Genomic DNA, 17331 nt, shown 5'->3' with positions numbered 1-17331 from the left:
GCTAAGGGGGAGGGAGGTTGAAGAAGGGGAGTACAGTGGTACCTCGGGTTACATACGCTTCAGGTTACAGACTCCGCTAACCCAGAAATAGTGCTTCAGGTTAAGAACTTTGCTTCAGGATGAGAACAGAAATTGTGCTCCGGCAGCGCGGAAGCAGCAGGAGGCCCCATTAGCTAAAGTGGTGCTTCAGGTTAAGAAGAGTTTCAGGTTAAGAACGGACCTCCGGAACAAATTAAGTACTTAACATGAGGTACCACTGTAATGGCTTAACATGCGTGCCACTTCTCTGACAACACCCTTCCTTCTCGGTCAGAGTGGCTCGCCAGCAAGACTACTTGCTAACTTTTAAAATAACATCTGTGGTGTGAATGTCTACACAAATGTTTGCCACATGTGCGGAACTTCTCTGCATATACAGTGCTGCTGTTACTGCAGTTGTAGTGAATTTTCATTCAGTTATTACACCTTACATAAAGTTCAGCAGTGTCACTGTGCAGTAAAAGAGCATCTGTGCAGCCTTCCTTCCTTGGGCTATGTCTTCGGAAATAACTGGTGCAAATTTGTGCTTCATTCTCGGTTATCCCTATCCTGAAGACACTACTTCCATATTTTGTTGCTAAGTAACGAGCATATTATTAAGGAGAAACTTTAGCCCTATTCAGCATGATAATGCAAGTACCAAATATGCTCTGTAAGCAGGTTACATGCATACTGGCCCCCACCCACACTGTCCCCTACATGCCAGGCATAGTCAGAAGCCTCTGAGCAATACTGCAAGGTTCCTAGTATTGTAGAGACTTTTAACGGCATTCCGCTGAATATGGTTAGAAGCCCACTTCAGATTTTTGTGCTGAACACATGACAGTCAGAAGTGGTGTTGGGGTATCTAGTAACCACAACATGTTGGGATTGGTGAATACACACTTAGCTCCCTATACAAATTTAGCCCTCATGTGATCAAGCAGAACAGAGTTACGATAGTAGAAACAATACTGCCATGGAGCTTGTCACTTGAAATAGCAAACTAGGATACTTACGAATTGATCAACTTGTGGAAAAGAAGTGTTTTAGCTTTGTTAAATGTTTAACTGCTGATTTAATTAATTTCACTTTTTAAAAAAAGTTTGCATTTACTGACCATTTGAATGTGTATCTTACATTCTTTGTAAACCACTTGGAGGTTCTAATTACAGATAAGCAATATATGTATTTTATGAAATAAAAATAAAACAGTAGAAGGTAATGACCCCCTTTCTTTGCTGTGGGAGTTCAACAGCAATCATTCTGAATTAGGCTGAAATTCTAAATATTCTACTGAAATGTGTTTTGCTTTAGTCTATGACCATGGACATAGTCACAATATGTCTTGCTGAGATGCATCGTAGGTACAGATCTAGGCATCCCATAAACAGCCTCAGAATACTTTGTTTACAGAAAATCAGAATGCACATATTTTCATAACATTGAACCTCTTCTCACATCCACATATAGTACAAGTCCAAACATATTTTATTCACCCAAAGCCTTACCTTAGACTTCAGTAAAATTAGGCCTTCCCTCCCATTTGTGCCTCATTAGAAGAGATCATGTTTCTTATGCCACTGCTCCAGGAAAGGAGACAAGCATCCTCACACAAATCTTGATGTATGCAGTAGGGAATGTATAATTGCCTTCTACATACTGGGGTTAGAAAATTTAAAATTACTGAATACTGTTAAAATATTTGGAACTTAATCCTTTATTTCACTTGATCAATATACCAGGACCAAAGGTCTTTAGGCTTCTTATTGTTCTTCTTAAAAAATAGATACTACCATACTAACTCTTAAGACAGTAAAACATTTCCATTTTTCATGGATGCCCTTTCAACAGCTCTGGGCAGGAATTACTTTAGCCTGCAGTTATTGGGAGGAAGGAAAGCTGACCTCAAGAGTATTAAAGTGGATCTTGCAGCTCCCCAAGCTCTGACCAATTCCATGCAGAGATAATTTAATCACTGTCTTGCTTCAGAGCAGAAGGTTGGACTGGATTGATAAGATCTCTTCCAACCCCAAATCGTATGATTTCTAAAATATTCATTAACAAAGAGAGACAATTAAGTTAACTACGGTAACTGTTAATCAATCTTTGTTAATCAATCATATAGCTCACTTTAAAAAAAGATATAAACCCACTATTAATTAAAACACTTCAGCAATAACCTCATGTGTTCAAAGAGAAGAGCGCATCAAAATTAGACACACAGCTGGAGTTACATGAAGTTCAACTTTAGTGTTTCCACACACTGTCACATTTTGGTATACCTTTCCTGCTCCTTCAACAATGCATTAGTGATTCTACTGCTAGGGCAGCTGTCTGCGTTCACTCTGTAGCTTGAAGGTTCTTTGTTGTCAGAGGGAGACAGACTTGCTTCCAGATACAGTCATACCTCTAGTTGTGTTAGGTTCCGGTTGCGGATTTTCGGGTTACGAATGCGGCAAACCCGGAAGTGTATACTTCTGGGTTTTGCCGCACGAGCAGAAGCGCTCTGCACGCTTTGCGCATGCGCAAAAGCACTCTATTGCATCATGCAGAAGTGGCGCTTTACTTATGGACTTTTCGGGGTGCGAACGGCACCCCGGAACGGATCGCGTCCATAAGCAGAGGTACCACTGTACTATACCTGAGTTGATTGCATTACACATCAAATACATTTGATGGTGCTGCAAAGTTTCCCTACTTCTATTGGGCTTTTTACAGTCCAGAAAATTTTCCATTTAGAGCACACTGGGGGCAACTGACCAACATAGTAAAGGTTTAATATTTGGAATGTACTGAACAATGAAGTAGAAGAATTACAGTCAATTTTAAATTCAGGTATGTAGTCGTGTTGGTCTGACGTAGTCAAAATAAATAAAAAAATAAGAAAATTGTCCAGTAGCACCTTAGAGACCAACTGAGTTTGTTCTGGGTATACAGAAATAAAGCCAAGGTGCAGAAATCATGTGTGAAAAACTAAGTACACCCTTACAGCTTCCATAGGAATCAAGAGGCTAAGTAGCAGACAGGGGCTGTTAATCAAATGCCCTTGGTTAAGTGATCATCACCAAGTGTGCCCACCTCTATAAAAGCCTAAGTTTTTTCAGATTGCTGGTCTGGAGCATTCAGGTGTGCTTTAACACAATGCCAAGAGGAAAAGATGACACAATGCTCTTAGAGAAGCAGGTGCTGCTGCCCATGAAATTGGGAAAGATTCTAAGGCCATCTCCAACCAATTTTAAGTCCATCATTCTACAGTGAGAAAGATTATTCAAAAGTGGGAAACATTCAAGACAGTTGGCAATCTTCTCAGGAGTGGACGTCCCCAGCAAATTCACCCTGAAGCCAGACCAAGCGACGCTCACAGAAACTGCAAAAAACCCAAGAGTTCCATCTCAGGACCTACAGGCCTCAGTTAGCTTGCTAAATGTTAAAGTTCATAGCAGCGTAATTATCAAAAGACTGAGCAAGTATGGTTTGGAATGTTTGCCAAAGAACATGGCAGCATGGCTTTGGTTTGCAAAGTTGCATCTGAACAAACCACAAGACTTCCAGAACAATGTCCTTTGGACAGATGAGACCAAAGTGGAGATGTTTGGCCATAATTCACAGTGCCACGTTTAGCAAAAATCAATCACAGCATATAAGCACAAGCACCTCATACCAACTGTCAAGCATGGTGGTGGAAGGGTGATAATTTGGGCTTGTTTTACAGCCACAGGACCTGGGAACCTGGCAGTCATTGAGTCGACCATGAACTCCTCTGTATACCAAAGTATTCTACAGCCAAATGTGTGGTCATCTGCCCAACAGCTGAAGCTTGGCTGAAACTGGGTCATGTAACAGGACAAGGATCCTAAGCATGCCAGTAAATCTACAACAGAATGGCTGAAAAAGAACAGAACCAAGGTGTCGCAATGGCCTAGTCAAAATCCAGACCTCAACCCAGCTGAAATGCTGTGTATAAGAGAGTTAAGAGAGCTGTGTATAAACAAATGTCAGCAAACCTCAATGCACTGAAGGCTATCTAAGTGTTACTAAAGGTAGATCCAAGAGGTAATGAAAAGTGTACTAGGGCATATTAAGATACAGTGGTATCTTGTGATATGGACGGGATCTGTTCCAGAGGCCTGCCCGTAAAGCGAAATGCCCGCAACTCGTAGCACTGTGTAGGCGCGATTTGGCACTTCTGTGCATGCGCGAAGTGCGATTTAGCACTTCTGCACATGAGCGAGCGGCAAAAGCCGGAAGTAACCCATTCTGGTACTTCTGGGTTGCTGTGGGACGTAACGTGAAAAGACGCAACTTGAAGCGGACACAACACGAGGTATGACTGTACTGTGGCACAGTTCCATGTTACCTACATAAGATGCCAATGTTTTAACCTCTGGCAAGACTACCTCTCAATGAAAGGAAGTCCATTTTTTTAAAAAACTGTCATCTTATGTTTTCCTCATGTATATTTGATAAACTACTTTCCATTCTACATTTTAAGCTACAGGAAATCCATAATGTAGAAAGAAATCCAATAATTTGAGAACAAGGTAGACCAGAAAATATCAATGAGAATCATCTCATTGCCTAGACAGGCCATTTCCTGGTTCACGTTAAGAAGCCACTTTTAAATTTCTCCCAGGGCAGCATAGGGGGAGCAACATGATTGTAATTGGCCAACAAAATGTCTATGCTAAACAAATGGTAACCACACAAGGGAGGAATAAGAATGGGTCTTATTTTGTGTAAACAAATGGATGTTGTGTCTTTTAAGTTTTTTTAGTAATAAAACAATAATCCTGGCAATGCAAATGCAAATCATATTGCAGATTGTGTTTTGAGTGCAGAAGTTATAATATGTTCAAAATGGTACATTCTTTACATGGTTTCCTGCATTTTTCTTCTTGCTATATCACCAAATGAAGACATTACTTTGTCACAGTTTCAAAATGTGTTTCAAAAAATTTCGTTTGCTCATCTACAAATAATTTTCTTGTGTTGTTGCATTCATTTTTGTTTAACAGGCAATTTGTAACCTCTGCAAAATCTCTATTGTGCATCCAACTACACCCCTAAAAGGCCATGTTCAGGTTAATGCAATTAACAAGAATACTAGTCAGGGGTTTTTTTGGTCATATTACAGCAAATCACAGATGTTTTGAAGTATGTTGAATTAACTCTAAGAGACCGCACAACACCATTTCAGCAAAAATGACTGAGTTATAAAGTTTAACTGTCACAGTGAGGAAAGTGTTTTGCTATTTTAATATTTTTAATGTGTAATTCTGCAGGGCATACCTCAGTATTCAGGCGGTTACTTGCACACTAGATAAGGTAAAGGTACCCCTGCCCATACGGGCCAGTCGTGCCAGACTCTAGGGTGGTGCGCTCATCTCACTCTATAGGCTGGGAGCCAGCGCTGTCCGCAGACACTTCCGGGTCACGTGGCCAGCGTGACAAGCTGCATCTGGCGAGCCAGCACAGCACACGGAACGCCGTTTACCTTTCCGCTGGTAAGCAGTCCCTATTTATCTACTTGCACCTGGAGGTGCTTTCGAACTGCTAGGTTGGCAGGCGCTGGGACCGAACGACGGGAGCGCACCCCGCCGCGGGGATTTGAACCGCCAACCATGCGATCGGCAAGTCCTAGGCACTGAGATTTTACCCACAGCGCCACCTGCGTCCCCACACTAGATAGTTGCCTATAAATGCCATGTCGTTACTGTGACCATATGGAGAGCTGTCTGCCTACAGAATCCAGCAAGGTAAAATTTAGCACATCTCAAAAACCAGTCAGAAATGTCAGGTTGCAGATATAATGTATGTTCTGTATGGCTGGGATGTTATTGACAGCTAGCAGCTCATGTTGCAAAATTAGGTGGTTACCACAACCACAAAGCGCTACTGAATCCAGTAGCAGAAGTAAAGAAATAAACGCACACATGATCCCAAAAGGAATAACTAATAATGTTGCCACCTTCAGAATTTCCTGTATTGCAGGAGACTGAATAGCTATCCTACTAAATTATTTAGAATACTGAGGGATCCCTGTTCTTTAGGTATATATTCTGCCTTACCTGTAAAAATTTAGAAACAAAAAATTATAAGCAAAGCCAAGGAAGCTGACAGAAACATAAAATGCAAGATGCAGCTTTCACATTCATAGCCCACGTTCATTGTTGTAAGAAAGATATACTCAAGCCTGTATAGATCACCAACCTTTATCAGAAGAAATGAGGAAAATGCATTCAAACTGAAACTCTAAAAGAGTCAAATACAATTGCGGGTGGGGAGGGGAGATTAAAATCCAGAGGTGTTCAGGTGTGCAAACATACTCACTGTAGTTATTGACATTTTAAAGCAGATAACTAGACATTCTCAGCAGACTGGTGGTTCTGCCTGGCAGCAGAATAACTGATTTCAAGAAAATGGGGCAAAGAAGACTGTGGTGGGAATCCATACAGGAAAAGTAAGTTCCAAAGGCAGTGCAATTCATTCCATTCTAGCTATCTCAGGGTACATGCTAGAAAATTGGAGAGAGACCTCCACATTCCTTGATGACTCCACCAAGTTCATGACAATACAGTGAAATAATAAAACACTGTGCTTTTTGCATAATACTACCATGGAAGTACAAGTTGCTTAACTCAGAATAGACCCATTAAATTAATGTGCATGGTCTACTCTGAGTAAACCTAGGTTGAGTAAACCACCCAAAACTGTATAACGTTCAAAGTTAAAACATGCATTTTTTAATGTTGGCAACTTTAAAGTTTTGGAATTTACAACGAACGGCAGTAATCATAGGAAGAGACAATGTGTAATTATTTTACTGTTCCACCACCTAAAATAAAATAAAATGCTTGTTTACAATTCATAATTAACTGCAGAGAATCCTCAATTTCTCTATGGTGATCACATGCTACATTTATAGTAATTTATGGTTGAAATTAATTTACGGAACAAGTCTGTGGTTATAACAGAGTGAACTAAAACCATTAGCTCCTGTAAATTATGAATAATGTGAATGTTAGCTACCACTCAAAAAGCACCAAGAAGTATGTAAGCATCAGTTAAAATTTAACATTTAAAACTTATTCTAACATTCTTGCTTGCTTCATGTGATGAATTACTGAAAAACCTTTCACTTAAAAAGTGGGGTAAATATGAAAGCTGCTGGTACCTAAGGCTGAACTTTATAGAATGACAAACCTTTTTAATCTTACAAATTGTGCACCTGCAACCTTACTAATCAAACCAAGTGGAGTCATAATCTAGACTTTGGAAAATGTTGGTCTCGACTGTTCATAGTTTTGTACTGTACCAGTAAGATGCAAAATGGTTAGAATCAAGCTGGAAACTCATGACCTCCATATAAGACACACTACATTCAAAACACCGAGCTCTAAGAAAGAAGATGAAATCTTAACTGTCAATAACTTATGTCTATTAAATCAAAATATTTTCACCTCACTCCTTAGAAAACATTTCCAAACTATCCACCCATTGTTTCAAAGGACTTACTTCTGCTTATTCAACAGCACAATATTTCTTCACTGCAAATACATACACAGCTCTTGAAATGTTTTACTTTTCTGTAAGAGGTCCACAACTACCTATTTTGCTAGAACAGTTACACTGATCTTGGGTCAGCAACACTTTCAGCTTATTTCTAAGAAACAACAGTGATTCCGTAACAGTCTTGGGCTACAAACAAATGCACACCACCACCAACACAATATGGTTTCATTCTGTATATTTTTGTGTTTGCTTTTGTTTGAATATTACCGTATATAAACGATCCCGTGCATAAGACGACCCCTATTTTTGGGAGCCCTCAACAATTGCTGAGCTTCTTTTGTAAGTTTGCTGAGCTGTTGAGCAGCTTTTTGAGCATCCCCCACTCTGGCTGAGACAACTGGTGCCGTAATACACCGCATACTGGCACTCACCAAATACTCTTCCTAAGGCGGGAAGACTGGGTAAGCAGCCTCCTCTCCGACATTTTCCTGCTACCACCACAGCACCAGCCCTCGCTTACTTAGCATATTAACCCGTGTATAAGATGACCTTCAATTTATCACAAAAAAAATCAGAAAAAGGTTGTCTTATACATGGAAAAATACGGTATTTTATTGAGTTTCAGAACAAACAAACTAATGTACACCAACCAATGGGACTAAGGCCTGTTGAACACAGTGTGTTCTACTTCTGAGTAAGCATGCATAGGATTGCTCTGTCAATGCTACAGTCATTTCTCTGATATACTACCCCCCCCCCCACAAATGAATGATCTTCAGGGTAGCTTATGGTTGTAATAATACCCCACCCCCAAACCTGCACAACTGAGTAGCCCATGGTCCCCCAGTCAATGTATATGGCCAGAACATACCTTCCTTCAGTTCTGTGGTCTCATAACAACTTGCCGCTGAAGTACTGTAGGGTTTTCTTTTTGGCAGGGAGGTTGGAATAAAGATCCCTGAAGCAGCTCCTTTTCTGGCCAAGGTATGGGGCCACTTTAATCTCCCCTTTGCCATGTTGTTCCTGGGAAGGACCTCCTAATGGTCCCTGGCTGATGGCAGATAGCTTCCCAGTTCTGAGGCAAGAATATCGCTATTAGACATATGGAAGGCCAACTTACACTAAGCCAGACCATTGGTCTACACTGGTTTTCCCAGGGTTTCAGAAAAGGAAATACTTCAAGCCCTACCTGGAGATGCTCTCCTACTGAGCTACAGTCTTTCATAGATATTACAAACACACATACACATCCTCTAACGGTCCAGTTCAAGAACAGAACAGTTTTAAGCAATGGCACTGCTTTTATAATCACTTTAAAACTTTAGATCACAATGACAGCATTATATCTGCACAACAGTGAATGGAAACCCCCACCAGAGCTTTAAAGCCCATTTGCTTCTCTTGTTCTAAAGAGAAAATGAAGACAGAATCTACGGGAGTTGCTGGAAACCTTGCTGGGGTGGAGTCCGCCAACTACAGAAAAATAGTACTTTTTAACCAGTTAAGTTTCCTTGCAATAGTATAAATGCATGGCCTACATTTACCGAAATAATGAATAATAGTTCATGAAAAGAGCAGTTTGAGAGAATGAGCAGAAACCATGTTATCGGACAATTAGCACCCAGTAGTTAAAATAACACTGCCATGTAATGTTAAACTGTGGAAAGTATCTATTACAATAAATAATGCACAACTGCTGTTCTGATACATACATGTAGAAGGCCATTCAAAAGATGGGCAATGCTAATTGTAAATGGAAACTTAGGAGAAATGAAGTTATTTAGACACTATCCAGTTGCAACATATTTTGTTAAGGATTTCTAGTGCAACTGAGCAGCATCCAGTCAGGCAATGGGGCAGTGATCACCCACTCTTCTCCGCTTAGATTAGCACACTGCTCATTCATGTATACATCGTATTAAACCCCTTGCTACACAACCGCATCATCACTAAGGGCACAGTCCACTCCCAAAGCCTTAGAATGCAACTTTAGAGGCCTTGGGAATATGACTGTCAGACTTCCATTACTCCATGTATAATCTTGCTCATTACAATTCCCGAAGCTAAATTCAAGTTGAGAGAGTTTGCCTGCACAGTTCCAAATTGCTTTAGCTCTATTTATACACGAGTACATCTTAATAAAATCTCAAAAGAATTTCAAAGAGTGGCTGGGGCAACTCAGTCTGATGGGCAGCAAATAATAATAATAATGCATTTCTGATATTTATAGTGCATTTCTAACAATGTGTTGATACTGCACTGATTTCCCACTCCCCACTCCCTCATGCTCTTGCTAGTCCACTCTAGAAAAGGAACTTAATCCAGGCTTAGCTTTGCTTGTCACGTTTGTAGGACTAGTCCTCCCCCCCAACAAAATGGTAAAAAAAAAGTATACATTTTGTATCTCTTCCACATTGGCGGCGGGGGGAAGATTAGTTCATCATATGCAGTTTCAGCATTTCCCTCAATCCATTATTTCAAGGGTGGGCCTCTAACTTAACTATGAAATGGCCCAAGAAACATACTGGGAATAGGGGAGGGGCAACTACTATGATAAATGAAAGAGAATGGGGCATCAGAATACAGCACAGTGGAGGCAGAGTTCTTCACAAGAATTGCTGCTGTGGCAATCCCCCTTTCTATTCACCCCAGTTTCTGCAGGAGGGAGCACGAACCCCCCATCACAATCCCAAATTCTTATTAGCAGAGGTCCAGAAGCTCCTCACAAATGTATTAGAAAAACTAATACATGAGACTTTCATTAAACAAATAATTTGGTTTCTTTCTTCGATAGGAAGAACAACCGCAAGCAATGAGCTAAAACTGGTCATGTCAAAAATTCAGAACTCACAAGCATTCTAATGCCACCCTCGAAACAGTAGAATTGGCATTATAGAAGTTTAATACATTGACACACACACAACTGTTATTTATATACCACACAGAGCAAGGTTAGAAACAAGACTGATTTCACTCTTCTTTTTTAGCAGGAGACAAAACCACCAAGGCTTCAAGTTTGTATGGAAGAGCAAGCAACCACACAATCAGTTTGGAAAAAAGTATTGGGGGTGGAATCATCACCCTAGGACTTATCTATCCTGATTTTCAGAAAATTGATAGACTTCCAATGACAGATAGCAGCAAGACAATCACAGATCTGATACAGAGAGAAGAGACAGAAAATGAAAGCAGTCTTTAAATGCAAACTTGGCTTTCCAACTCATCAGACATTTCAAACATGGTCAGTACTACTGAATAAGTAGCCTACTTCTACTCTGAATTAATGTAAGGATTTTCTTTTCAACAGTTTGCAAAAGTACAGTCCAAGGGCTATATTTGGCACTACAGTTAAGGCTTTACACGTAGTGGTTTTTTTTATCATGTCACCAGTGTGTGCAATTATGTGATTCTTACTGGTAGCCACTGGTCATCTTAGGATACTTCAGAAGACAGGATGGTAACAAATCAATGAAGCTGAACTGTTAGCGAGCTTCATACCATGAACAGGCAAGGCATGTGTCAGAAAAAACAGCAGCAGACAGCTGCAGACCACAGGTTTAAATCTGTAATGGCTTACAAGACCCGTATTTCAAATATGGATCTCTTCTCTTTGTTCTGTACAAGCAACAGAAGGTCTTGCTGAACTTTGAAAAAAGAAAACAAACACTCACAATTTCTAATGAGATATATCCTTAAAAGAGTGAGTTGAATAATAAAGAGTTTATCAACAAAAACTCCAACGGGAAAAATTAAGCTGCAAAGCCTGTAACTGCCCACTTCAGTAGAGAGAATATATTTAATCAATGTGGGACTAAACTGAACTGATTCTGAATTAGGCACACAAATGAAATAATCTAAACCACTGCAGCACAAGATTAGTCCAAATGATGTTCAGTCAGGGTTGCCATTTGTCCAGGAAAACCAGAACATGTCCGTTTTTTGGGGGGCCAACATGCCCATCTGGGCAGGTTTTTACATTTTAAAGGAAATGTTCGGGTTTGGGAGATTTTTGGGGGGTTGGGGGGCACGTGCATGCTCAGTACGGCGCTGTGCTGCAGAAGAGGAAGCGCCACAACAAAGCAAGGCCATTGCAGCGAACATCAGGTAGGAGCTGGGGTCCTGCCTCTGCTTGGGCTGGCAGTGGCTCAGGCTGCTCTGCATGCCGCAGCCACTGCCGGCCTGAGCAGGGGAAAGAGGCGTGCTAGTGTGGTAGCCCCCCACGCCTCTTTTCCCAGCTCAGGCTAGCAGTGGCTTGGGCTCCCCTCTTTTTTGCTCTTCAATATATGGCAACCCTAGTTCAGTAAAGCTGAGAGAACTTCAAAATGTCATAGCAGTCAGTTTGATCTGATGCAGCCTAGTGATCTGATCGCATGTACCGTATTTTTCGCTCCATAGGACACACTTTTCCCTCTTAAAAACTAAGGGGAAAAGTCTGTGCATCCTATGGAGTGAATGCAGGGGGGAGGCAGGCAGGAAAAGCGCGGATCTTGCGGGCTTTTCCCCAGGAGGGAGAGGGGACCGCCGCTCCCCGACCTGTTCTGGGGGCTGGGGACGGGGGAAGCTCGGGCTTCCCCAACCCCCAGCCCCGCAAGCTCCGAGAGCGGAGACAACGTTTCGCGCAACCTTGCCGCTGCTCCCGGACCTGTTCTGGTGGCTTGGGATGGGAGAAGCTCAGGCTTCCCCCGCCCCCAGCCCCACAAGCTCTGGGAGCGGAGGCAAGGCTGCCTGAAACCCCCTGAGCACAGTGGCAGTCCGTGCTGCGCTCCGGGGGTTTCGGGCAGCTATCCGCAAGCCTTCAAAGAGCAGCAGGAGTTCTCGCTGCGACCAGAAGGCTTGCAGATAGCCGCCTGAAGCCTGGAGAGCGGGAGGGGTCGGTGCACACCGATCCCTCTTGCTCTCCAGGCTTAGCTTTGCTGGAGAGGCTCTGCACAGTTTTCCCTCTCTGCGCAGCGCCCCTTCAGCAAAGTGGGAGGAGAAATGGAAGGGGCTCCGTTTCTCCTGCCACTTTGCTGAAGGGGCGCTGAGCAGAGAGGGGGAGAATTCCCCCCCCCCCGTTCTCCTCCTCCTATGGTCCGGTGCGTCCTATGGTCCGGTGCATCCTATAGAGCGAAAAATACGGTACATATCAGCTTTATTAGGATGGGACGTAAATTTATGTATTTTTGTGTTTTTATGTTGCAAACTACCCTGTAACCCTCAGATGAGGAGTGATGTAGAAATTTAATAAATAATAATCTCAAACACAGACTGCTTGCTAACGAAACAGCTACCCAGCAGACTACCTTCAGTTGAGGCTCCTCCTCATGCAGACGAAGCTAGAAAACCCCTTGAAAACAAAAATGATTCCTAAGAAGCTACTCATAAATGAAAAAATAAATAAATAGCCACCCAATACATTTTTTTTGGCTTCAATACCATATCTCATTTATATTGGACAAATTATTTCCCCATAAAGCAGCTAAGCGGGGACCTGTGTCTTTACTATAGCCCCCATCATCACTGAACACCGACCATAGTGGTTTAGGCTGATGAGAGAAGGGAGTCTGCCAACATCTGGAAGGCACAGGTCCCCCCCCCCCCATTATAGAAGTCTAATTGCACTGATGTCTATCACGGAAAACTGCAAAGAGAGATCAAAATTATACCAAAGTGGTTGAAAAGATATATCCTGACATTTTATATCACATGCACACCCATGTACTTAACATATGCATTACAACATCCAGCAAATTTTAATGTCTTTCAAAGTCTGCAGTATATTGCATATTTGATGGAAGTAATAAGAGAGAAAGGGATTATTACAGGAACTTCATTGATCAGTGGTGACTTATGAACAGTAATAACTTCTTATTACCTCTGGACTCTGTGTAATTTCACAAGCTATATCTGCTTCTGGTTTGAGATTTGCCTCTAAAATGTTTTCCTACTGCACAAGATCTCATCGTAATAATTTGCAGGAGCCTGTAAATTGATATTCTGTGACCTAGCACTGCAAGTGAAATTAGAGACAGGAGTGACCTAGTGGGCTAGCAAGCCTAGCCTCAAACTCAGTAAGGCTGTTCCAAAACTTGTGCTCTAGTGTTCTCAGCAACCCACTTGAAACTTCAAAACAGAGTTTCCCTTGAGAGACTTTTAGTCAGATTGTACACTTACCACAATCACATATTTAAGAAAGGTTTTACCTTTTGAGAACAAGAGAAAGGTGTACTTTGACATCTTGATTGGTAGATTACGGTACATTAATTTTTAATAGAATGGCTCAATCATATATTTTATTTTTAGGAAAGAAAACCTTACGTAGGTTACGCACATGCGTACACATAGACATTGCAGAAACTTTCATGCATTTAAGAATCATGCCTGGATGCCACATAATTGAAGTGGAATCATACTAGATCTCATTTTAGTGAAATAGCTTTAAATGTATTTATCCTTTGATCCTCAAGCTTGCACTCTAGTATATGATTTGAACAGATGGGCATCCTAGAAAATCCAGCTGTTGTAACACGGATATTAGGCTCTTTGCACCAAAATACAGCAATGTATAATGTGTATGTAAGATATTCACAAAACCTTAATAGGGAAATCTTGATAAGAAGCAGCCACAATTCCACTGAATCGTTTATCTTATAAATTTCCCTGTGTTGGAAAAAAACCCTACTTTGATGATCAGAAGGATAACATAAAAAAGCCAGGAAGTTCATGGTTTACAGGTGTATCTTCTATGACCTTGCATTGCCTCATAATACTTAGCCAGTGTGGTAGTTTCTTAATAATGGGTGACATTACATAGGCATAGTGAATTATCTAGGTCCAGTTCATGGTTTCAGCTACATCGCAGCTTCCACTTTAAGCCTAGTTAATTTTACATTATCCCCCATTGTCCTTGGTTGTGATAACTTATTAAGCAGGTCTTTTCAATTTTTACAAGTTGTTGAGGGTGTAGGTACCGAAATCCAATCTCCTCTAATGGGAATTCTATTGCTAAATGCCGTGCAACCCTGACAATTCAGAAATTTATCCCATACAAACATTACCCCTGAATGTCAATTGTAATATAAAGTAGGTTTGTGAACCGTAACACTCTGGCATTTAAAAATGCATCTAACACACAAAGTCCCAAGATATTAACACAAATCCGTAAGCAAGAATATGCTATAGAGAGCAATACTGATATGGTGACTGAAATAACCATCTGTTAAAGGAGAATGGAAATTTGGTGTTGCCACATGATTTGCCCTTTTAAATACATGTGCAGTTAAGAAAAATTGGTAGATAGTATTTAAAGTTATTTAAACTGGGGGAGAGGTATCAACATTTAACTAGAAGAAAACTGGGTACAAAATCCTAAAGTGGCAGGTAAGTGATCTTCAGGTAACAGTAACAGAACCATTTCAGAGAGAAAACTCCATCATCATCATCATTATCACCACCACCACCAGTTTGATCAACATATAAATCTTTGCAAAGCTGAATAACAGGCTTTACACAAACCTACAACTTTTGAGTTCAGTCCACTTTAAGGAAGATGATTGTTTCCAGTAAGAATTCCATCCTTTGGCACAATATATGTTTATCTGCTAAGTATGTGGAAGGGAGGTTCAAGAAAAGCCATACTGACAAGAAGAAAGCCACTTTCTCATCATGTACATTTGAATAAGCAAAGTCAAGAGAAGGGAGGCGGTGGCCCACATTATTTATGAAGAGACTTCTATAAGCCACCTTTAAACTTCTCAATACACACCACAAATAGCAGGATGTACCATAAAAACAAACAATATACTTTCAATAATAACAATAACAACAACAACAATAATAATAACGAAGCTCAAAATAGTTAAAAGTATTCAGAAGAGAAAGAGGATTGTTAAGTTGCCTTTCTCAAGGTGTGGGTGCCTCAAGTGTGGGTGGCGGAGACTGGCAACTGGAGTACAGATGGGAAACAATTCTTTTCCATACCTGGGCAACGAGATGGGAAAGGGGTGGGTGGGGGGGGAGCTATCCCACCTTGTCCGCCTCGCCCCCTGCAGGTCAGGGCCCTGCCCCTCACGCCCAGCCCCTGCCCCCCCCCCCGGGCCCAGAAATACCTCTAGGCGAGCGCCTGGAGACCCTTTTTAGTTGAGGAAAGTTGAAAAGAAGACCCCCCCTTCCGCTAGGAAGGGGCGAAGGGGGAAGCGAGGCGCTCCCTCTTGGGGGGTGGGGGGAAGAGAGAGAGCGAGGAAGGCGAGGGATGTCGACAGAGAAGCCGCGGGAGGGCGTGTGGGCCCCTCCCGGCTTCTCTCCCCATTGTGGAGGAGCAGCAGCTGCCGCCTCTGCGCGCTCCCCTTCCCCGCCTCGGCCGAGCGAAGCCCCAGCCCCTTGGCGCCGCCGCCGCCGCCTCCTCCTCTCACCTCCGGTGCCGTCCGAGTTCTCGTTGAGGCTGCCCGAGGAGTCGTGGTGGGAGCCCACACACCCGCCCATGGGGCCCGGCCGCCCCGGCCCGGAGACCCGCCTCCTCCTCCTCCTCGCCCGAGCTCCTCCGTCCCCGTCGCTCTCGCCGCCGGTCGGGCAGGCGCGCTGGCTCCGGAGCCGCCGCCCCCTTCCTCCTCCTTGTTGCGCTCGCCCCGGCCCCGCCTCAGCGCCCGCCTCCCGCGCTCAGGCGCCCGCCCCGGCGCTGGCGAGCGGGGATCCCACCGCCGCCGCCGCGGCCTCTGTCAAGGCAGCAGGCCCGCCACAATAGCGGCAGCGCCCGGGCCGGAGAAGGAGCTCTGGCGGCGAGGAGGGGGCGGCGGCAGCAGCAGCAGCAAAGGCAGTCCTGGGGTCTGTGGTGGGGCTGCCCGGCCATGCCGCCGCCTCCGCCTCTCGGGGAGGAGCTCCTCTTTCTTTTCAGCGCCGAGGGAAATACGAGCCTTTCCACTTCCCGGAGCGCAGAGCCTGGTGGTGGCTTAGCACCCGAGCACAGACTGCCTCGTGGAAGGCGGAGACCCGCAGGAGCCTCACTTTTCCTCCCCAGCCGGGCTTCACAATCGCTTGGCTCCTTTACTGACATGGAAAAGAGTCCCAAGAGCGCCGAGGTGGCATTATTAAGGGGCTGAATCGTCAAGCCCTCCGCCCTCTTCCCAAGCAACCACTGGGGAAGGCCTGGGACTTGCCCTCTGCACAGTCACATCATTGCCTCAACTTGCCAACCTCCCTGGAAAGAGGAATGGCCTCTGGGAGAAGACCCTGGCTCCACAACCTGAGAAGATAACTGGCCTTTATCCCCTCCATCTCTCCGCTCCTCCTCCTCCCCACAATCTGGAGTTAATCTTTGCTGTCAGCATCAGAGCCCTTGTGCCCCCAGCATCATGCATTAGCTGCTACTCTCTCTTCCTCCTGCCCACATCCGGTGGTTGGAAAGGAGAGTGTTTCTGAGCACAACTAGAGTGCCTTTCTCTCACCAGTGTGTAGTCCGCATACATGTAGACTAGACGCTTTGATCTGAGCCTCACTTCCATGATTTCAGTTAAGTGTTGTGTCCCGTGCTTTTTTCTGGGGGACACGGGTCTGCATGCCCCTAAACATTTTGTGAATCTTAAGTTTGGCCTCATTGAAGGGCAGTATTTCAATGTGAGTAGGAAAATGAGAGTACTGTACCCCTAAACATTTTTTTAAAGAAAAAAAGCACTGGTTGTGTCTAGCAATATGCTAGAATGACATGGGGCATGCACTGGATTAATTCATCAATTAGGATGTTCCTCAAAATGTATTAGTGGAGTTTCCTTGGTTTCCTCCCTAATAAATGCACTAAAACATTTATTTGTGTTGGTGGTGCTGGTT

The 17331-nt window shown here is 43.2% G+C and overlaps 1 protein-coding gene across 2 annotated transcripts in view; it reads right to left on the bottom strand.

The window, feature by feature from the left end:
* Positions 1 to 16098, bottom strand: part of UBTD2 (ubiquitin domain containing 2) — a 45775-nt gene extending 29677 nt beyond the window's left edge. The window contains exon 1 of one of the 2 annotated variants that reach the window (XM_080997283.1): positions 15924 to 16098. In XM_080997283.1, the coding sequence (XP_080853409.1) occupies positions 15924 to 15993 (70 nt within the window). In that variant the 5' untranslated portion in view covers positions 15994 to 16098. Of the gene's footprint in view, positions 1 to 8404; positions 8565 to 15923 lie in introns of those variants that run through there. The other variant, XM_080997282.1, reaches the window with a different exon arrangement.
* Positions 16099 to 17331: the final 1233 nt, after the last annotated feature.

Source organism: Podarcis pityusensis, assembly GCF_964106645.2.
Source record: "Podarcis pityusensis genome assembly, chromosome: 2".
Lineage (NCBI taxonomy): Eukaryota > Metazoa > Chordata > Lepidosauria > Squamata > Lacertidae > Podarcis > Podarcis pityusensis.
This window is presented reverse-complemented; position numbering and strand designations above follow the sequence as displayed.